Here is a 23,029-nt window from a genome sequence, read left to right on the forward strand (position 1 = left end):
TAATGAAACAGCGTATACAATATCCAAATAAATCTTTTAAAGTGTTTATTTTATATTTAATAAATTTTACATTTAATAAATAATAATGTAAACTTATTTATAATGTTGTTTTTTTTAAACACAAGTGACCATGAGGAGTCAAGTCCCTTATAGAGGATGCAGAAGACTGGGTTAGATGGAGGATGGAGGATGGAGGCCAAAAGGAAAAGAAGAAGGGTTATAAAACATGAATTAATTTGAGTTGAATTCACAATTCACAGGTTGTTTCATAATAGATTTTATATGTGAAATTCAATTAAGTTGCTTTATTTTGGGACTATTGTGGGAATAGGACAAAGGGAGTAAACAGAATGTTAAGGTTGCACAAGGGTTATTAATTGAACAATTCTGAAGTCAGTTCTGAAGTCAGTCTTGTTGCTATTTGAGTCCGTTTTGTGATTGGTGAACTGATCAAAAACATTGATGGGTCAAATGTCTTGCTAGTCTGAATTGTACACTTTTTACATAGAAATATAGTTTAAACAGACTATTGACTTTCTGCCTCCAAACAATCAAAACCACTCACTAAAAACTGCTTAACATGCAGCGCATCTGTCTTATTGTCCATTAAGTAACTTCAGCAGGAACAGATCTTTAGTTTCACCGAAAACCAAGAAATCGGTCTGTGGAAGAGAATATATGGTTCTTGTTTCACAATGTGAGCGTGCTAATGTTTAAAACTATTTATAATATTTAGAACATTTAGTAGGTATGAAGGATTACAAATATAGACAGACTGAAGTGTTTGAAAACAACAATAGAGTAATCACTATAACCAAAAACCCTGAGTTGACAAAGATGCAAACATGTACCATGGGCATTAAATAATATCTTGTATATCTATTATAAATGTATGAAAGATGTGTTTGGTATACTGAGGAGATGGTTTGTAGCATCATTAAACCAAATCTATTTTTAAATTAAAAACTGTTTGCTGACATTGTGTTTGGTGTCTAAAAGAGTGGAAGAGACCCACATTCCCATTGTAATTTACAGTAAGAATTTTTGTTTGGATTTATTTAACCAGAGTTGAAGTAGGAGTGTTGACTGATTTTATTTGATAAATCAAGTTGAAAATGTGACTTAAGTCTCATTGTCCATTGGGATTTTAGGGGTGTAACCACCAGGATTGTATTTCACTGCAGGAGGAGAAGAAGAAGAATGATTTTTTTCATAATAATTATGCTAAAAGAATAAAGAACTTGTTTTTTCTTTTGTCAAATTTTTCCGTTGAGTTCATAGCTGGTGAAGCTGCCAAGCTCAGCTCACACTCAAAGTTGTGGATCATTTGCAAAGAGTACACCTTTAAAGTAATGAGGATGACTCATTAGGTGGACAAGACTCTGCTCTGTTCTGTGAAGGCACAAGTTTTCTGAGTTCTGTGGTCGGAACAAGCGATACTGTGCAGGAATACAGACCCTTTCCAGGAAAAAATAGAATCTCATGGAAAAGTGTATTTATTTCCATAATTCCATAAAAAACGGAACTTTCATAGAATGTAGATTCAGGAACCACTGTTTAATTGATTTCACATATTTGTTTCTTTTTTACAAAAAATGGGGTCCCAGCTCATTAAACTCACAAAAGCGGAATTTCAGAATATTAGAATTTTGTGGGAAAAACTGCCCAAACGTTTTAGAGCATGACTGTTTTAGCCTGAGTTTCACCAACTAATCCTCTACAAAACTCAAATCTGCTGCACAGGTTCCCAAGATGTCATTGAATTGGTTCAGTTTAGTCAAATTATATCAGTTGGGTCACATTTAGGGAAGTGTTTGCCAGCTGCCAAAAATAAGCCACAAAGAAGAAGAAGATTATTTTATTTATTTTTAAAACATCAGTTTAATCAGGGATCATAGATGACAAAAACACAAACAATGAGTCACATGAAATAGCAGCATACCATTGTTCACCAGCAGACACAGAACAAAGAACATTGTTAAAGCACTACAGTTTTTAAAACAGGACAAACAGTTTGACATTCTGAAGAAAGAGAATTTCAGCTTCAGCCTGGAACAGACATTGCAGCGCCAGATAAAAACTCCATCAGCAAAAGGTTCACCTGCTATTTTGCACTTCCTGCTGATGTGAACTGTAAGTTTTGCTTTTTCAACAAAAACATTAAGCATAAATAATAATTTGGGGAAGACTTCAGTCTCAACAACTAGCCAGAAGACCATCATTGATTCCCTCCATAGTATGGGTAAGCCACAAGAGTTCATAGCTAAGGAGGCTGGCTGTTCACAGAGCATTGTGTCCAAGCAGATCAACAAAAAGTCTAATGGATGAACAAATTGTGGCAGTAGAATATACTCCAGCAAAGGAGACGACTGGGGACTTCAGCAGATTATCAAAAGGACAAATTCAAGAACCTGACAGACATCCAGAAAGAGTGGAATGACACGGAGGAACAGCTTCAAAAAACACCACCTTCAGACTCATTTGGGAGATGGACTACAACTGTTGGGTTCTTCGGGTCAATCCACTTCAGAGTCTGAGCCAATGGAGGAAACATGGGGGCAATGTCCAGCGCTGGTGTTGGTACATTCTGCCTTCTTCAATCCAAAATCCCTGCAACAGTCTACCAGAATGTTTGAGAGGAATTCATGATCCCTTCTGCTGCGCATCTGGATGGAGATGCAGACTTCATCTTCCAGCAGGGACTAGCCTCAGCCCAGACTACTGAAGTACTGAAGATGGACATCTCAATTTTTTTATTGGTTTGATGTGATTATAATCTCCGTCTTTATCTTTTTGCAAAAACTGAGAACTAAATAATGATTTCTCCAAGGTATTCTAATTTTCTTAAAAACTGTATTTGTGAATTTTATGAGCTTGAACCCGGATTTTATGGAAAAATAAACACTTGAAATCAATTAAACAGTGGACCCTAAACCTATATTCTAAGTTTAGTTTTTTTAAATGGAATTATGAAAATTACTTTTTCAGGAACTTTTCTGTTTTTGGAAAGGGTCTACATGTTTGTTTTTGATGCAATGACATTTTAAAAATATGAAGAAGAAATTGGAAGTTTTCTTTTTTTTTTAAATGCCTGCAATTGTCCAAACAGTAGTTTGTATTTTTAGAGCAGGTTCCTTTCTAGCGTTCCCTATAGTTAATGAAAAAAACTATTTTATATCTCAATATGCTTCAGCTGAGAAAGCAAATTTTCCTTAAAACACTTTTAGAAGAACAATTTTTTATAGCCCATTTCAAAGCCAACAAACATTTTTATTGACAAACTTTCAAAATACATTTAAAAACGTAAGATTTTTTAATGTGAGCAGATTTCAAAATTAACTTCATATTTTTAATTCACTCAAACATCAATAAAAATCATTTTAGATATACAATTGATAAAATGGCAGTTTTGTGCACAAGGATTTGGAGAACATGAAAAACTATTGTATATTGTAAACTAGCAGGACATGACTATTCAATATAGAAAAAAATGGATCAAGTGCAAATTTTATGCAGAACTAACAGCATTCTAAAAGTTTTTCCATACTTTTAGTTTTGTAAATATGTCTGCTGTAATTTTGTCCTTCAGGTTAATAACTGGCTGCTAAAGAGAAAACCCATCAATGTTTCCTATACCACAAAGGGCACTTCAAAGTTGGTAGAGTGAAATGTTTGGTCCACATATAGAAATAATCTACATTTGTACTTTCAATCTTGGTCACCATTTTACATATAAATATATCTTCAAATGTAAAAAAATAAGGTAGATTTTCCTTTTAAAAAAGTCTCATTCTAAGTCAGCTTGGTAATTTTACTTTGGATTTTCCCTGTCCAGAATGCCACATGTGGTTCAAACAAATGCACAGATGCTACAGTCACGACAGAGCAGCTTTCTGTTTTCTTAAGACAACATTGGAAAAAGAAAAAAAAAAACAATATTAAAAGTGTCCATGTGCAGTTTCACAGAAATCTCCACAGTTCAAATGGCCTTGACACCAACTAGGTGGCCATGTTGAGTCCCCTGCCTTAGGGTCTTGATTGCCTGTAGCTTCCTACCATGGAGAGTGAAGCGTGACCAGGCGGCCAGCTGCAACAGCGCACATGTGATAGGCACAAAGACTAACATGTAGAAGCAGCCGAGGCGCAGAGGTGGAGTCCCTGAGCCAGACGAGATGTCAGAGGCCAACACCGGGTCCCTCACAGGCTTTCGTTCAAAAACATCATAACCTGGTGAGAAAATACGACATATGGTAAACTTCTAACCATTTGGATCATATTTGATACATTTCTGAGACCCCTATCTCATTAGCACGATCAACTTTTCTTAAAAAGCCAATGTGTACGGAAGCAGAAACTGCCTGCCCTACTTTTTTTTTTAAACCATTTTCTCAAGATAAAATGATAATGAAGAATATACTGTAGCATTTCTCTCTCCCCTTTCCTGCACTGAATCACAGAGACTTTACCTGTTTTAAGTTTCTTTATTTTGTGGATAACAACAAAGACAGCAGAAGAAAACAGTCCCCAAAAGTTTTTTTTTTAAGTCTATTTTTTTTATGTGTTAGTGGATATACGCTCCTCAAATGGCTTAATTCTATCTCATGGACTAGCCCCCTCCTTTTATTTCTCTAAAACCCCCAACAACAGGTTGTATGACAGAACCTAGGGCTCTGTGTGGTGGGTTAACTGAGCTCCGGACATTAGCGCACTAAAACAGCCCAACTCAGTCTGATAAAAGATACCGGTACTCATTTTTCTAGCAAAACAAAGCAGTGTGTCAGAGAAAATGTCGTGCACAAATAAATTAAATCAATTACAAATTGATAAGTTCTTCTGGTGTTCGACAGGTAGATGCGTTCATTGGCCTTTGGCTCTGTCATTCAACCTGTTGTCAGGGGTTTTAGGTAAAAAGAGGGAGTACATACAAAAATAGAAGAAGAAAAAAGGCAGTTTTCGGATTCCATAATTGTGTATAGCTTGGTCCATGTTTTCTGCCCTGTAGTCTACCATCATTCCACTAGGGGCAGTAGAAGGGCGTTTTTCCTTCGGTCATTTCAAATAGCTGCTTCCGTGAAGACCCAAAAACATTTGGCGGGAAAAGTTTTGCTAATTTCTTTTTAACTTTATGGTGTAGAACATCTATTATTTTTTAAATAACTACTTTCCGTATTGAAACAATACAAAATTTGTTGATACTTCTTTATAATACAGATACACCCCGTTTAAAATGTGTGAATCAAATTAAAGACAGTGGGTAAACAATGTGCTTTTTCCTCAACACTTATGTCAATATTTTTGCATCCTAAACTAACATTGTTGTGAGCAAAAACTTACTAAATCACTCAACATATCACAATTAATACTATATAAATCTCGTAAATGATAAATTATACAGTAAACCTTATTTATGAATTTCATAAATTGGAACTTTCTGTCAATTCTTTGATGTAGTGGGCTTTACAGGGTTAATTTCAGGATTCACTATTTCATGGAAAAAAAACCAGCATCCATCACATACAAATATTTAATACTAAAATAGCTTTTTGCTAGGACAAGATAAGTCCTAAATTACCAAGATAGTGTTAAAGTTCATACCTGTGTAAACACAAAGAAGCCAGGTGCCAATGAGCGGGGCAAACGTCTGACCAGGTTTGGTCAACAAGGCAACCATTCCAAAGAGGAGGGCAGAGGCAGCCTGCTGCCGTTGGTTCACCACAAAATCTTCATCCACCAGGTCAGAAACGACCAGTTTCAGCAGCTTGCAGGTGCCTTCTGTAAAGACTCTGTTACTGAAAGTGAAAGGTAACGAGTGTTAATCTTATAATATAAACCATCAATTAAAGCAGGAAAAGCAGTGATTTGGATCAGTTTTCTTATGGCTTTTAAAGGTTCGCCCTTTGACCTTGTGTTTACTTGTGAATCAGTATTTTTTTATTTAGCTTAGAAAACCCCAGGAAGTCACCCGTTGCCATACCTGGCAATGAAGATACACAGCAGGTAAATGTGGTCAGCCCCTGCAAGCAGAATGACCACACCAAGCCCCAGCTTGAGTAGAAACAACCACTGGATAACCTGGTAAACCCCATAGCGCTGGCAGAGAGTCAAGAAGTACAAATTGTTCAAGTGGGGAGCAATGAAGGAGATACCTGTGTGGAGGCAGAAGGAAAAGCTGCATATTAGAATCACTCAGATGACTGTTTAATTCTCAATGTGTTCTTCACACATCTTGTGTTTCAAATAAAACATTTCAGTTCACTTGTATTCTGATTTTGTATTTCCTAAATGGGCTCTTACCGAGTAAGATTGAACCTGTGGAGGCAGAGATGTTGTCAGACAGGAGATGTTCCAGAAAAAGAGGGAAAAAATTGCTGTTGAAGTGGCAGTGAAACACCTGCACAATGAAAAAACCCAGAACTTATTCTTTATTTCTCAGAAATTGACCCTAAATAATACCCGCAATTCACACTAAAAGGACTAAAGGGGCATAGCTGCAACAGGTTGTTTTACCTGAGTCTATTCAAATACATTAGTTTACGCAGAGTTGCATATAGACAGGCCCGTCAGCAGATTTTCTATATGTTAATATGTATATTTTTGTGAATATAATAAAATGAGTGTTTAAATCTTGAGAAGAATCGCCTTCTCGTCATCCACAGCGCAGGTGCCACTAAAGTTCTTGGTATGATGCGGGATATATACGCCACAGTCATGTTTTCAAGAACTTTATTTTGAAAGTGCTTTGAAAATTTATTTTGACACTTGGAGCCTGTTTTCTGTGTTTTTCAGGCTGTAGCTCGGCAGATAAACACTGAAACGCTGCAAAACTAAAGCGAACACCTAATTTAAGTGTTGTGAAGAGTCATGTGTACAACACCCCTAGGGGATATTCTAGAAAGCACCCTTAAACTACCCTGACTTTAACCCTGAACTTACTTACTCTGGGTATGTTGGTTCCAAAAGACTGGATATGAGTTAACGTAATTACCCTTGACTTGGTAACCCTGGGTTAACGTGCGTGCACAGCAAGTATATAAAGACATTCTCAATGGATCGCCGATTTCCAGAGTCAACATGGAAATGTGTGGAGAAAAATAGGAAGTGCTATACTTTAGTGAGACGGAGTCAGAGATTTTAATGATGGCGTATGACTATTATACGCCCATCAAAAAAGTAACACGGCTGCATCAGCAAAAGAAAGAGTTTCTGCTTGGAGGAAAATAACGGACAAAGTAAATGCATGAGTTTCCATCTCATTTCTATTTCCCTTGTGACGCATATATATATGTATATATATATATATATATATATATATATATATATATATATATATATATATATATATATATATATATATATATATATGTATGTATATATGAATTATCCAACTTTGCCAACTTAAATAAATGACTTCTATTGGCAACAAGTAATTGAGTTAAATTTATTTAACCTAATTTCTTACATATATCCAATTCAATAATTATTTTCACAACTCAAATTCACATATTTATCTAACTAAATGTCATATTACTCCAATTCAAAGATATTCTCATTTTTATACCAATAAAATAAAAGAAACAATATTGATTCGCAGCATGAAATCATGTACTATTTCTCTACTTTCTCTATTATTTTTTTCTTTTTGGTATTACTCCACTAAACAATAGTGGTGCTAAATAAACTCATCTTCTCCCTCCCTGTCACTCATGGTGCAAAAAGAATTAAACATAACAGAACAAAATAACTCGTCAAAACACAGTAAAACAGCTACAACTAAACACATTTGGTCAAAAACCCACAATTAAAACCCAGATCTGTCAAGACAGACAAAGGGAATGGTATCCCACAATCCCTTGCAGTGCCGATCTAACAGCAGCACCAAAGTTACACCTACTTAATTGAATTAAATTAATGACAGTAAAATAAATGTCTGATATCTACGTGTTATTTTTAAGCTGACTGAACTAAAAAAAATGATTTATCTTAACTGAAGCAAATAATTAACGGTAAGTTAAATCAAATTAAAAACGTTTATCTTTCTAACATCCATATGTGGTCTTATCACCCTCTCATGGTGGAAAAAGTATTATCTGAGCTTCTTCATCCTCTAAATCATCTTCAAATGGACACACCATGCTTCTTCACCTCTCTGAAAACAAACTAACCTTCAACTAAACCTGCTCCAGACCAGGTTATGTTCAGAGCATGAATTGCTATGGCAACTAAGCATACCGTGAAAAATACCTCTGTTTTTGGAACCTAAAGCTGAGGCTATCCGCATCCTTAGCCTCAAACTTACCGTGGTAACTAGCATAACCTGATTTTTGGAATACCCCCCTGGTCTATATCATCAGATTGATCAAAACAGAAAACAACTCAGTTGCATCTCATGTGACGTTGCATTTACAAGCTGCTGCTGCGGATATCCAAATTCAAAAGATGCTATTTCGATTAGTTTCTTCTTTTCCTTACCTGAATGAGGTTCATTGACACAAACCACATAAAGTTTTTGTGTTTGGAGAGCTGCTTCAGGTACTGTCCAATAGTGACAGGCTTCTCTGAGTGTGTAAACGGAGCATTGCCAACACTAAGCCTAAAATAGAATAAAAAGGGTTAATGAGATTTGAAGTTCAAATATTTATTTTAAAAACTTTTAAATGTCTTACTCCTTTAGTGCAAATGCTTCATCCTGCTTGGGAAGGATTTCCTTTTTGAAACGGAGCTGAAGCTTCCGAGAAACAAAAAAAAAGCCCAGGATAGAAAAAGCAGCCAGAGTCACACAGAATAAACGGAAGGAGTAGAAATTCTCTTTATCCCAGAAACCGTAGGACATAAAAACAGAGAAGGAGCCTATAGCACTGAACACTGAACAGTAAAAGTTGAGGCGCGTCCGAGCCGTGGCGGACACGGCAAGGTCAGCGAGCAGGGCGCTGTGGTGGAGGTCCACCATCGTAAGAAAGCCATCATACAAGCAAAGGCACAGCAAGAATTGCAGGCCTGGCTGAGCCCATGCCACCCAAAACGCCAGAAAGGACAGAGCGAAGAGGGGGCCGCTTGTGGAGAGGGCGTTCAGGCGCTTCAGCACCACCTCTGGAGATGTAATGTGGGAGCCGGACCTGCATCAAAACATAAAGAGACAACTTTTGAAATCTGTGCGAAACAGAGACAAGATCCCCGATAATTTAGCAACTTCCTTAGGCTTAGTGTGAAATGTCAAAGTGGTATTTGGGCATGACATGGAAACAGTTCGGTTCGTTGATAGTGTCCTTGAAATGGCGGATATGGGTTAACATCATGTCAGTAGAGTGGCCTTGATTTCTTTTTAGTTGAAAATACATCATCAGGCTCACCGTGTCTGGGTTCACTAGATAAACCGACTACACGCTGAGTTTGAGGAGTTTCACTGCCTCCATAAGTCACTATCAAATCCATGTCCCTGATGGGTCCAAGTTTGACCTGGTTTAACGCACGTTCAATGGCCTCTTGCTTTTGTATGTAGAGCCCAAAAACAGTCGTAAAAACGTACAGAGCTATGTTGAACGCAGAAGCCCAAAACGCATGTTTACGTGGACTTTTCATTGAAAGCGTCAGCTTGAACGCACATTGCTGAGGGGTGTGTTAACGAAACTTAATGTTTTACTGTAACTCAAGCAGATGTGACTCACATACCAAACTAACAATGAAACAACAATTTTTGTCACCACCCTTCCAATGACACAGGCCCATTTCCCTGAGCCACTCCTAAATGTAAAAACAGACGGCAGCTTCATGTTTGAAATTGACTAACTCGTCTTGTTGACATTATAGGAACTGGTAAAGGGACCAATGTGTCAATCATCTGAGTGAGCATGCAACTTTAAATCTCTTCTGTGATCAAATCAGAACCCGTGTCCAGAAAAGATCTGCATTCTGACTGTAAAGTCAGGAGGAATCATGAGAATATGAAGAAAAAAAATGTTTTTAGACCAAAAGAGAAAGTTGATGACAACTTATGAATGTCCAATTTAATGTGAATTAAAATGTTTATTCCAATGTATTTGATTCTTTAATTGAAACATTTGTTTATTTGAGCTGTCTTTTGCACAGCAATCCTGAAATGAAAATAAGAAATTTCCTATCATTATATTTTGCTTCCTATTTTATGAGAAAAACAATTTTATATTTTATTTTAAACATCAGAGCAAGCTAACTAAACTTGTAATTTAGAGATATTTGCAAGAAGTTAAATATGTATGTATTTACCTAAAATACATATCCTCAAAAGGAATTATTACATTTTTTAATCATGTGATATATTTGGTACAGTGAATAAGTTGGATTTTCTTTTTATGTTTACACCATTGGATGCAACAGAAATTGATTAGCAACTTTCACTAAGGGATTATTAAAAAAAAAAAAAAAAAACTGTAACTCTTCGTCAGTTGCATTGCTCTTGAAAACAGAGGATGGAGGGAGGATTACAACACTCACTGAGGACAGCTGAGGAAGGAGCGGTCACTCAACCATCCAAAGAGAGGATCGTTCAAACTGTTCCAGATGAGAAATATTGTCTGTGGAGATGCAGAAGGTAGAAAAAAAACTGAAGTAAAATCTATTCTTTATAAAAATACTGTGTTAGAGTGTTAGACCCAAAAAGAAAACTCCAGGTTTCCCTTAACTCACCTCTCCGACCCAGAAGGAGACTTTATCAATCTTGTAGATGGACACAAACGTCTCCACATAATAAAGGAGAAAGACATTGTGGAGAATGGAGGTAAACAAGGCCAGTGAACCATAAAGTACTGCAGTGGAGAGGACGCCATTCCAGCAGGCCCAGGTACTCTTTCCCATTCTTCTATCTCAGGGTCTCTTCTTCAACCTTTCTCTGTGCCAAACTGCAATCATCTCCCAGCTTGGCCCTCCTAAGGTAACCATATCATCATAGCCTGCAGAGGTACAGGGAAAAAGCACAAAATCATGATTAGTTGAAATTAAAAAAAACAATTACAAAGAGCATTACTGTCCAACAAAAAGGCAAAACAGCCCAGAAGAAAACGGATTTTTATAGCCAATGACACATTTTGTTTGCAGGTGGGTTTGTTAGGTAGCAGGTCCCCGTTGTATTTTTTACTCCTACTTCTCTCTGCCAGCTGTACAGTGTGTATTTAACACCAACTTCCTGTTAAGAGGATTCTGTTTGAATAATAGGCGCGTCCTTTTTCCAACACGTCTCACGTTTGTGTTGTCACGCCGACCATCTCTGCACATCTGCACATTCCAGATCTAAAAGTTAGGGCAAGCTGCAAATGCAGTTTTTTTCTTTCAAAAAGACATTTTCTAATTTGACCCCCCCCCCCCCCCCCCATTTCACTAAAAGGCACACCATCCCCCATAGAAAACCCAAATCCTACATTTCTTTAAGCCACTGTTTTACTAGCGCTTTGAAATGACGTGTCCTCTGGCGGGGAACACTGAGGAATTCATTTAATAACACAGGAAAAAATAACTGATGAACACACATTTGACAACTTGCTCTTAGCTTTTTTACAGCTCGACACAAAAATCCATCAAAACTTATAACTGTCTAGCCTTTTGAATTCCAGCCCCAATCTGCTAAACTGAAGCCTCCAATTGAGATCTTTCAGAAAAAGGCAACAGCTCAAGTTCTATCAAGCCCAGCCACTTATTATCAGATGCCGTTATTTTAAATTAGATTCATGTTTACTTCATGCAAATTAACTAGGAAAGTCAAGATGTTTGATCATCTAGTTTATTTGTATAAATTCAAGCTTGGGCTGCTGAATTGAAAAAAGGGGTTTGGACTCGAAAAGTTGTTAAACTTCACCCAAAGAAGCTTTTCAAACTTTGTATATAGTCAATTATTGTTGTACTGTACTTCTTTTTCTAATATTTTTTATTATGTATGTATGTATAGATAGATGTATAAATAGACATACATTAAACTGATGCCACAACAGGAACATTGATTTGATACTATAGCTAAAAAAAAGAAGCTAGTTTTATAAACAACAGGTAATATAGTATCAGTTTGAAATTAACAATAATTTTTATTAAATAATAACAATAATAATAATGAATATTATTATTGTTGTTTATAAATATACACATTAAAAAAAATCCAAATAAATTACAAAAAAGGCTTTCTTATTCTTACCAATTAACTTAACTAGTTTTAGCAACTATAACTAAAATAATGTTAAACGTAATGTCAAGTTTCTACATCAGTTCATTTTAAACCAATTAACTTTCTCATACGTGTGTGTGTCTATCAATTATTGATGACTAGGTTACGTTTATAAAAAAAAAATATTTAACATGACAGAACATGACTCAACATACAGGGAATTAACAAAAATCAATAAGTAATAATACGGGAAGGAACAATAACAAACAACTGGGCTAAAGAATTGTACGTCTTAAGCAAACAACTAGCTCTAGCTTGGTAAATGTTAGCATTAGCTAGCTGGATAACGATATCAGCCTGGTTGCTAATCTGAAGATTAACGTCTTTACAGATGGAGCCTAAAAACTGCGTAAAAACAACAACATGTTGCATACCGTCGGAAACGATCGCTCTCTCGATAGATTACGAGCCGTTTTAATCGCTAAAGAGCTGATATTGTTGGCTCGGCAGCGGCGATCAAGCTCAGACAGTCCACGTCACGAGTGGGTGACACACACGCATAAGACGGTAGTGGATTTGTAAAAAGGGTTTTCCCAACATTGGAGACACATTAATAAGAGTCGCAGCGCCTCCTAGCGGCATTCTGGGTGACATGAAAGAACATCAGTGAAAAATAAAATAAAAATAAAATACAAATTTCCTTATTTGATGCATACAATTAAATTATGTTTATAAAAAGACCACATTTTCATGAAGATTTTAATAATATGAAGTACATTATTCCCATTGCCAAAACATATTGTATTAATTCTTTTTTGGCAACACTTGCAATTAATAGGCAGATATTCCATAAATATATATAGAAAAGAGCTCTGAATGTGTAGAATCTGCTTAACCAAATGCTCATTTTAGTAAAACAATTATATTTTCTGATCTTTAGAGAGAAAACATGTTTTATCTTTTCCTTACTTTTATTTTTATGTTAGACTATATATGATGTGCTTGAATGTAATGACAGCAAGAGATCAATTTATTTAAAAATAAATAAGAGTTTATATGAAATTGCTTTTTTAACTGGACTTAAAAGTATGCACGAGGCAAAAAGGAAACAAAAGAAAAATGGGTAAGAAAAGCAAGTTTCAATGTAAGAAAAAATAGACAGTTTATTAATTCCTTCATGGTACTTGTGGATTTCATCTCCTTAAAGGTCAACAACATTTTTATTGACAGATTTGTTCTAACTTGAATATTTTTTACCACACCTATATATCATAAAACAACAGAGACATTTAAGTTTAAATGTATTTAATTCCCAAAAAAAGGATTATTGCTTTTGTTTGGATGCTTTTCCTTTGTTCCAGCAGAGGGCGCTAACAGATCAGACACCTTTCAGACCTTTTCTACCGCAGTCATATGGTTTGTCACTGTTTTCGGGTAAAAATATTTTATTTCCAAACTTTCCATAGTCAAAACATGTGGTAAATTTATAATTTATTTTTATTTAGTGCGTGTATGTGGGTGCAGGAGCGCGCGGGGGTTGCTGGGAGGGAGGGGGGCGTGCTTCTGACCGAGTGTTGGGCAAACCTGCAGCAGCAGCAGCAGTTATTTCTCTGAGAGGACAGTCCGGTGGATTGTGGGGGACAGCAGCAGTGGATACGCCTCATCTGGTAAGTCAGCAGCTCTTCATGCCTCTCCGCTTTTTGAGCTTCGTCCCTTCGCTCCCCCACTCATCCAGCTCCCAGCACAGCAGCTCGGACTGAGTTGAAGGTGAAAGTTGGCTTTCTTCCCTCCCTGCCTGTGCTGCAGCGCAGCGCAGACAGGTGCAAAAAGCGGGTGGATGTGGATGTTCTCGTTCAGAACGGACGCGGACTGCTTCCAAGTAAAAAAAAAAAAAAATTAGCCGCCATTCAAGGTCAATTTCCTACAGCATGTGGGAATAATGTATTTTGTTATTAGTCTTCGTGTTGGGACAGTTAAAGCCTTTTCCATTTAAGTAGAAAAAAATTCGTTGAAAAAGTAAGCATTTTAAACCCCCTAAACAGTCTATACATCAACCTGTCCAGGTACCCTGCTTCAGTTTCAGCCCAGAATGGCTCCAGTAGCCCGGGACTAGAAGGTTTGGATTTGAGTCTAGAGCAGATGTCAATAAAGTTGTATTATGTCTCCCCCCCTCCCCCCCCCCATTTGATATTAATCTTAATCTTAAAATCTTAAGTCTTTAAAGCTTACAGGTAGCAAAGTACCAGAAAAAAAACCTTTTAAAAATGTTTCATTTAATTGAGATAAGTTTAGCTGGTATACAGTATTTTTCAGTTTAGCACCAAAACAACTTAATATGTGAAAGAAGAAATAAATAAATGACATTTTGAGGTCATTATTGTAGTTTTATTAGGCTGTTGAAAAGGATGTCAGTTTGGTCGACACGTTCCATAAAACGATAGAGGAAACCAATTAAGCTATTTATAAAGCCATGAATAAGGCCAAAGAAGTGGATGTGTTTACTTCTGGTCTTTTTTTGGCCTTGCATATTTGAACACATCAGTCAACTGTCCAATTTCTGCATCATCTATTGACATTTGAAATGTGTTTAGGTATTAAAAATAAAAATTATGGGGATTTAACAAGATTTTTGTTGCAAAAATGTTTTAGAAAAATTTGTCATATATTCTTAAGGTGTATTATTATTAGGAAAGAAGCATTCTAAGATGAGGTCTGAAAAAGGTGATCAAGCAGGTTAAAAAAGAAAATGTATTTGACTTTTTAGCCAGATGTAGAAATTGTTGTGGGGAAGCAGTGTTTATATATTTCAGTTGTTTAAAAATAGAAAGTTTTATTTATATTTTTGTCAGTTTAACTGATTTCTCAAGACATTTTTCAATAGAATGTCATGAATATTCATTTCATTCATTTCAGTGACTAGCAGCCTAAAAATTGTTAATGTTTAATGAATGACAGGAATATTGAAATTCGTCCAAAATGTCTCCAAAGATTTGTTTTTCTCTTTGGATCAATAAACAGGAAGAAACCCTGCAGTGACGATAGTGTCACTGTCATTTCCTGCTGTTGTGTTTGATTTCTCTCATCTCCCATCATGCAAGTCGTAGTTTTCATGGAAATGCCCCAGCAGACCTGTTTGCCTTTCCCCCTCTGAACCTTTAGATACTGTCAACACCACAGCCAACAGTATACACTGAGCTCATAGAGATGTGTTAAAACATGTGAGAGGTTGTGTTTTGTGAGAGCAGCACGTAAAACAAACACAGGAAAAAGATATTTGGACCAGCAAACAATATGTCTTCTATCTTTAAAGCAATGTTGCAAACAGGGACAAGATTAACAAATTGATTTTTTTTCATCAACTTTTTGCTGCTTTTGGTGGAAAAACACAAATGTAAGATCTGATTGTTGAGACATTACATGAGTTAGTGTGTAATGTTGGATGTACAGCAAGCTGCTTCAGTGTCTCTACAGTATATGCTAATAATGCTTTCAATTAGGGCTGCACGATATGAGGAAAACTCGCGTTATGCGATATTGGTGATTAATATTGCGATAACGATATAATTCGCGGTATCTAAACAAATAGCAAAACAACCAAAAACATGATTTCCGTGTTCACTGCAACAGTTTAAAAATTATACTCCAAATGACCCTCGTCGACGTAGGAGGCAAACATCACACATAAAAGGGCTCATCTGATTGATCAACAACGTAAATGGGTCCTTCCGATTGGTTAAATGCATAAAGGGATTTAGTTCATTTGTTCAATATTTCAAGTTGCCATGAGATTGTTTTAGCACATTTAAGGTAACCATTTATTGCGATTTTCGCCGTCTTTTGCGGTATGCATATTGCACAGCTTAATGTCGCGATAACGATAAATTTGCGGTATATTGTGCAGGCCTACTTTCAATGAGTTTGTACTTTTTCAATGGAAATAAGCTTTCTTACAACCCAAGAGGGATCTTTCTCCTACTACAGGGAGATTCCTTAAAAAAAACAACTTATTTAGCATAATTCATTCATTCATTCATTCATTCATTCATTCATTCATTCATCTTTTTAACCCGCTAAATCCCTTTCGGGGTCACAGGGTTGCTGGAGCCTATCCCAGCTGCTGTTGGGCGAAGGCGGGGTACACCCTGGACAAGTCCCCAGACTGTTGCAGGGCTACTGCATCATCTATAATCATTATCATCTTTCAATGAAATGGAATTAAATAAACAAATCCTTGAAATTACATTCACTTTAAGCAAATTGTCATGCAGTTTTATGAATACGTCTCCATAAACTCAAAATTGTTATAGATTTTTTTTAGTGGTTTTATGCTTTTTTGGTGAAAATTCCACAGAATTAGAGAATCCCTGCACCAAAAACAAACAGGGGGCAGTTTTTGTGTTCAGCTCCCATTCATCTCGCTCCGAGGCCACCGGCTTCGCTTTGTACTTAGCAAGAAATAAGCTGCAGCAGAGAAGACTGAGCTTGGAAATCGCCTGTGTCATCGAGCAGCAAGGCATGATTCACAGTGTTGACCCTTTGATCAGCAACCGAGCCAGAGAACAGGCAGCCAGGAGGAGACTGCTGATGGCACACAGCCTAATCTTTAGATTATCCATCATGCTGCTCCACTGTGCCTACAGCTAATTAAGTTGCGTTTTCCAGCACTACATTTTAGACATATAACATTTAACTAACAGCTTCTTGTAAACTGACTTTTATGTAGTTAATTGATTATAATTAGAGAGTGATGATTCATATCAACAAGGAGTTTTTTGTGCTTCACAGTTTTGTTTATTAATGTTTTTGAATGGTAAGAGCAATGGATAAATGACAGTTTTTTGTAGTTTTTTTTAACTACTTTGTCTATCCTAGGGGTCAGCAACCTTTACCATTCAAAGAGGCATTTGGATCAGTTTTTTTTATTTTTAAAGTTCATGAAGAGACAGTCATTTTTTGTATCCTCTGTCATTTAATGGGTTCTGATGAGAAGTATTTCCAGAGAGGTCACTAAACTAGCAAATATGTCGTAATTAACTAGCAGTTATTTCACTTCTGCAATAGATTTCTGTTACCAAACAACTTTTTTTTTAAATATATTTTTTTATAGTATTATTCATACTAGTTAAGTCGTTGAAAGCAAACAAATCTGCCCAGGTGCCGTTAAATGTACTGTTTTCCTCAGGATCTTCCATCCTCGCAAAATTCTTCATTGTTGTCCTACCTGGGTCAGAACATTGTTGGGATTACACGCCGGCGGGAGCCTGTTTTTTTTTTTTTTTTTGCTTTTTAAATTTTTTTACTGAACTTTCCTGTTTACTGCTTGCCGATCGTAGTTCTCAGCAAAGAGGAGCCGCTCCAAGGACGAGCAGCTCGCCTGGTTCCGACCCGCTCCTGGTTCAGACCTGCTCACAAAAATACAACAGCAGGTTGATAGATGACCCGGAGAGGTTCTGCATTATCAGGCTTTCATTCACTTCTCATTCAACCTCATTCAACACGTACCATCTTTTTAGAAGAAATTTTTATCCCATAACAGACTCTGGTCCGTGTTCACAGCCCCAGACACACGTTCACGCCAGTGGCTGCTACTGGTCTGTCAGAGAGGGGAAGCTAATTTTCAGCCTACATCATAAAATTGTCTATTCATTTAAAAGTAAATTCTGCCCTACAATCCTTTTCAAGAAAATGGTCTGTGACCCTGTCATGCCAACCAGGAGTCTTTTCAAGCGACTTGACCAGTGTCCTCTCAATGGCCAGCAGAGCTAGGCTGCCTAAACAGCCTTGGCCCATTGTGTTTCGGGTGTATGACTTGAGTCGCTTTAAACAGGAGAAGCTCCTTTCTACACCTGCAGATGTAGCTCCAATTGTTGCCACTAATGAGAACAGTTTGTAAAGCTGAGGCATTGCACTGTCCAACTCCATGTCTTTAAGGAACACCAAGTAATCACACAGCTTTCCCCTGTTACCCTGTTGCTGTTACCCTGTTACGACGCTAGCCTAGCCTACTAAGGTTATATGAATGAATGAATGAACGATCTAAAAAAAAATATTAAACTCTGTGAAACTGAAACAAGGAATGTGGTGTATAATTGTGTGAAATGTATGATGAAAATCAAGCAATTTCGCCAAAGCAAATATCAAAGAAATAGGTTGCAGCAGTTTTTATTTCGACTGAACTTGAGAAATCCACAATGGGACTGAGCGTAAATAGCTTCAGTGATTCCTTATAGTACAGGATCGCTGTCAGTCAAAAGGAGACGCAGTCCTTCGACAGACCCTCCAATCATCACGCAGAAGCTCGGAGTCCCCATTCACCCCCAGAGACGCTGAGCATCTGTGGGCGGGACATGATCGCAGCGTTTATCCAATGACCGTCTAGTTTCGAAGCAGCCCCATTGAAGTCAATGGATGCTGGAATTCATTAGGGAAATGCACTGTGACGCTGCGGGAATGTATGAGAAGGAAATCGAGTCAGCCGACCTGCTATATGTAAATGATTTTGAACGAACTCGTCTGTGAGATGAACGTTTTCTAACGCATTTTTAGTCAAAAAAATGTTAATACAATAGTACATATTTGACCATTAATTTTGTGACATTATAAGGGAAGCCGAGCTTCCCTTGCAGTCTTAAAGAAATCGCCACTGGTTCACGCTGCTCTTTTCCTCCTGCTCGCTTGCACATCTGGACGGTTTTAAAAGCACTTAGACAGTCTTAAAACATAATAGTTATTTTAAAAAACCACAGAGGGATGAAAGAGCCGCAGGTTACCAACCCCTATCCTTACTAGTCATACTTTTCATGTGTGTTTTTGCCTTTTAATTGGATTTTATTTGGACATGAAATATATTCTATATGAATATTTTCATTCTAAAAACTTAGCATACTTCAAAGATTCAGGTTTTAAAGACCTTTTGGTGACCTAAGCAATTAGGCGTGTGGGATGCTTGATTTTGTTAAGATGTTAATTACACTTTCAATAGATCTCTGTGTTTGAAAAATGTTGGTGTTTTGTCTTCATGTGGAGAGTGCTAAAAAAATATTGTATTTTATGAAACAACTTGAGTGTACTGTAATCATAATCAACAGAATCAGAGAATGTGTTTGCTGGATGCTGGATTGAAACAACTTTTGTAATTCATTTATTTTCTTTCACAGCCAGAGGATATTTCAAATCTGGGACTGCAACTAGGACAGAAGAAGGAACAATAATATATTTGGGTCTTATGTTGAGACCTCAGCCTGTGTGTCAAACATGAGAAACCGGAGAATATTTCAGCCCTTAATGGTCTCACAGTTGCTCCTGATGCTCCTCAGCAGCTTGTCAAGCTTAAGGGCTTTTCCTTTTAGCCCATCACTTGACCTGGATGTCACTCCCAGGACCACAGTCTTCTTCAAAGGTAAGTAAGAATGGAATTTACTCCATAGGTAGCATATCTTTAAGAAGATTCATACATTCATCCATCAATTTTCCCATCCCTTTTTGGTCATATCAGGCGAAGGCGGGGTTTGCCAGTCTGAAGAGTAAGCTTAAAGACCTGTGACAAAGACAAAACAGGAGTGTAGTTTTCAAAGGTGTCAAATGTTATTGAAACACAACACCACAAAGCACAGCAAGATGTGCAAACCAAAAAACTACCCAGCAACAGCCAAGACTCAACTCCTTCAAAACAACAAAAATAATTTAAAATACAGAGAAAGTTATAATGTCCCAGTTACTTCTTCTTTGAAGAAATAAAATAAAACTAAAGCTGAGCTCCAGGAAGTCTCTAACCAAGTCCAGCCGCCCTCATGGCCCTCCTGGCAGTCCTGACCACGTCCTGCGTGTCTGTCCTGCTATGATCATTCGCATCCATTATCCAGTCAATGCTCGCGTCTCGCCCATTACTGGTTTAAGAGAAGACAGATATCTGCAACAGTAATCAGTGATCTGAGCAGGGGAAATGTCAAAATCACCTGTGTCCAGTCTGCGATTACCCAGAGCTGACTGCACAGCCACACAATGTAACTTTAACAGAGAGTTTACTGTAGTTTCATGTAGCTGCAGGTAGTGATTAGCCGATAAGCTAGAGTCAGCTTTCATTCAGAACTTACTGGCCTTTATGTAACTTCAAGAGTTAGATGAAGTCGGTCATTGTTGATTTTTTTCGGTAATCGTTTTGTTGGCATGTTCAGCAAACTGCAAACCAGTTTTTGTTGACAACCTCATAACTTATACCGGAATGTAATAACAACGGCGATCAGGAACTGCCGCTCTGATTGGCACTTGGCGCCATCTGTTATTCTCCAATTTGATTGGATTGCTGGAGCAAACCAACGTGGACCTAATTTGATTGAATGTTGTGCCGAAGATTCACACACACACACAGGGACGCACACAGACAGACAGAGACCGCAGTCATGTGACTCGAGTCCACACCTCTGAGTTTAAGCCTCTAAATAATAAAGTTTGGCAAAAATTGTTCTTTGGGAAATTTAATTTTTAATCTGTAAACTTGACAAAAATTATGATATAGATAGCAGCTGTAATAATGTCAGTTCAAATGAAAATGTTGTGTAGAGGTGGGGCTGCATTCATCAAGTCATGCTCAGGTGGAGTCGGGTAGTGGTGGGGTGGCAGTGGAGAACAGGATTTCAGATTTCTTGAAAAACCTTTGATCTCCACACATACATGCACAAACCCACTTAAGGCCTGTAGCTCTTATATGCTGCAGCCATCTCTTCTCCTTCTTTAAAAAAGTGGCACAGTTTTTGAAGTTGGCCCTTAAGACAGCTCCTTCATGCTCAGTTATTAATCGCCTCTCTCCTGCGCTGTCCTAGATCACACGGCTCAGCAAACACTTCTAATGAAACAATAGACAAGAGGCCTCAGTAAAAGAGGACTTAAGCACTGCAGACCTGATTAGAGCTAGTGCAGAAAAATACTGCTGAATAAGTGTATTTTGATAAAGACTGGGCATCTATGCATGTTATCAGCACTTCTTCATTCTCTTTACACCACCTTACCTTTTTCCCACTTTTCCATGCTTCCCATCTTTGCAATAGGGGTTGCTATTACATCTGTTGTAGGACTGAAACTCCTGTGCCAGTACACGGGATGTCTATACTCTTACCTCCAATATGTTGCTCCTTCTCTCCACTTTGGTCCTTTGGGAATAGGTATTATTAGCGGGTGGGTGGAGTGAACATGGCCAGCACTAAAGCCTGCTGAGCAATTCAGTGCAATGTCATAAAAGGTGCCGGGAGAGTGAGATCATATTTAAGAGACGGGAGGATGTACTGCAAAGGGTTTTTCATCATAAAAAACTCAGATGAATTAGATTATAACAAGGGTCTGCAGCATTTAACGCAAAAAAAAAACATTCTGTTCAGTCTCTACTGACCAAAACCTAATATAAGCCACAAAGTCCCACTTTACTGTTTAGAAAATTACAGTTTATTTATATTTTTGTGACCATTAATTAATTCATATAGTATTGCTTAAATATTTACAAAAGTTAAATGATACAAGTTTTATAATTCTCTTTACAGTATATAACAATTTCACCTTTTTACCTTTGACAGCAGCACATACAAGTTCCTTTCAAAATAAAATACACTCCTGCTGCAGCGGATTTACTTGAATAGAAAATGTAAGAAAGTCAAGTCAAATATGGACTTTTCTATCAAAATGATTTTGGTCGTCCTTTTTATCTTTTTACTAATAAATATAAACATGGTAACATTGGTATAGAGACCAAATAAAAAAAGTCTATATGTACTTTATGTTTAATTTAATGATATACCACTCAGCAGGGCTGCACAGTGGCACAGTGGATAGCGCTCTTGCAAAAAGGCCCCTGGTTCAAGTCCTGGCTGGGGGACCTGCATCAGAAAACCAATGGGGGACCTTTTTGAGTGGGTTAGGGTTAAATGATTCCCTCTCAAATTTCAGATATATTCATCAGTTTGTCATTAGACCTTCTTTTTAAGTTCTCAACCAGCATAATTTAAAAAATGAAGCAATTTAGAACTGCCTTCTCGAATATTGTGTTCCAGACTTTTCCTTTTCTCGTTTTTGAATCTGCCTCGGGTTGTGTTCTTGGAGGCGGCTTTCTGTTCTGCAGCCAGAGCCAGTCAATCATTACGGATTTTATTTTTTCCATTTCCTCTTGTATAAAGTTGCCCTTGACCTACTTTACAGTCACTGGAGGAGGCATATGAGAGTGCAGGGGGTGCACGTGTCAGCACGTGTTTCATCAGTCTCAGAGCACCACAGCTGACTGCTTGCAGTGGGATGCCATTTAGGAAAACATCTGATTAAAACTTGCACAAGTGAACTTCCTGTTTCTTTACGAATACCAAACATTTCAGTATTTTCAAAAAGAACATATTTCTTTATGTAAAGATGATATGTGGTTGTCAAAGATTTTATTTTTTTAGGCTGAGTTGATGGAGTACTTCTTAATGTAAAGTATTCTTTTCTGATGACCGCATGAGTGGGAGGTGGATTAAAGGATGTATTACTGAACCTCAGACGCATTTGAAAAAAACACAACATTTGCAATCTACGTTAATCCTTCAAATGATAAAATACCAAACAAATAAACAATTCAAATGAAAAAAGTAAACTTCTGTTTAAAAACCCATTTAAAAATGTTTTTTTAATGAAAAATAAGTGATACCTTTTGAATTAATCATTAAAAAGAGTGCATTTTAAAGAAATATGCTAACTGCAACTGCAGCAGTGTGTTTAAATGCCTTTTATTTGGGTTTTATTGAGTTTTTTTAAATTTTTAATTCTGAAGCATTTTCATCGTGGTTCAGTCCCACTACTGTCATAACAATTGTTTAAAGCTTCAATGTACAAGCAAATGTCCCTATGTTCTGCTAAAAATGCTTTTGCGTTGCTTATCTCAGCACAAGTTCT

General features: G+C 37.1%; 2 protein-coding genes across 2 annotated transcripts in view; one reads left to right on the forward strand and one right to left on the reverse strand.

Annotated features, from left to right (window-relative positions):
* Positions 1-1,863: 1,863 nt before the first annotated feature.
* On the reverse strand, positions 1,864-12,698 carry mfsd13a (major facilitator superfamily domain containing 13A). Its single transcript, XM_004080603.4, has 9 exons — positions 12,556-12,698; positions 10,660-10,922; positions 10,468-10,547; positions 8,664-9,113; positions 8,470-8,590; positions 6,295-6,391; positions 5,975-6,146; positions 5,596-5,789; positions 1,864-4,227 (listed from the first exon to the last, which is right to left on the reverse strand). Exons 2-9 carry the CDS (start codon positions 10,825-10,827, stop codon positions 3,980-3,982), a joined length of 1,530 nt encoding a protein of 509 aa, XP_004080651.1. The 5' UTR covers positions 10,828-10,922; positions 12,556-12,698; the 3' UTR covers positions 1,864-3,979.
* Positions 12,699-13,668: 970 nt separating this feature from the next.
* sema4g (semaphorin 4G) overlaps positions 13,669-23,029 on the forward strand; it is a 34,890-nt gene continuing 25,529 nt past the window's right edge. Inside the window, exons 1-2 of the mRNA XM_004080623.3 lie at positions 13,669-13,788; positions 19,279-19,520. Coding sequence (XP_004080671.2) covers positions 19,376-19,520 — 145 coding nt within the window. The 5' untranslated portion in view covers positions 13,669-13,788; positions 19,279-19,375. The remainder of the gene's footprint in view (positions 13,789-19,278; positions 19,521-23,029) is intronic.

This window comes from Oryzias latipes, chromosome 19 (assembly GCF_002234675.1).
Source record: "Oryzias latipes chromosome 19, ASM223467v1".
Lineage (NCBI taxonomy): Eukaryota > Metazoa > Chordata > Actinopteri > Beloniformes > Adrianichthyidae > Oryzias > Oryzias latipes.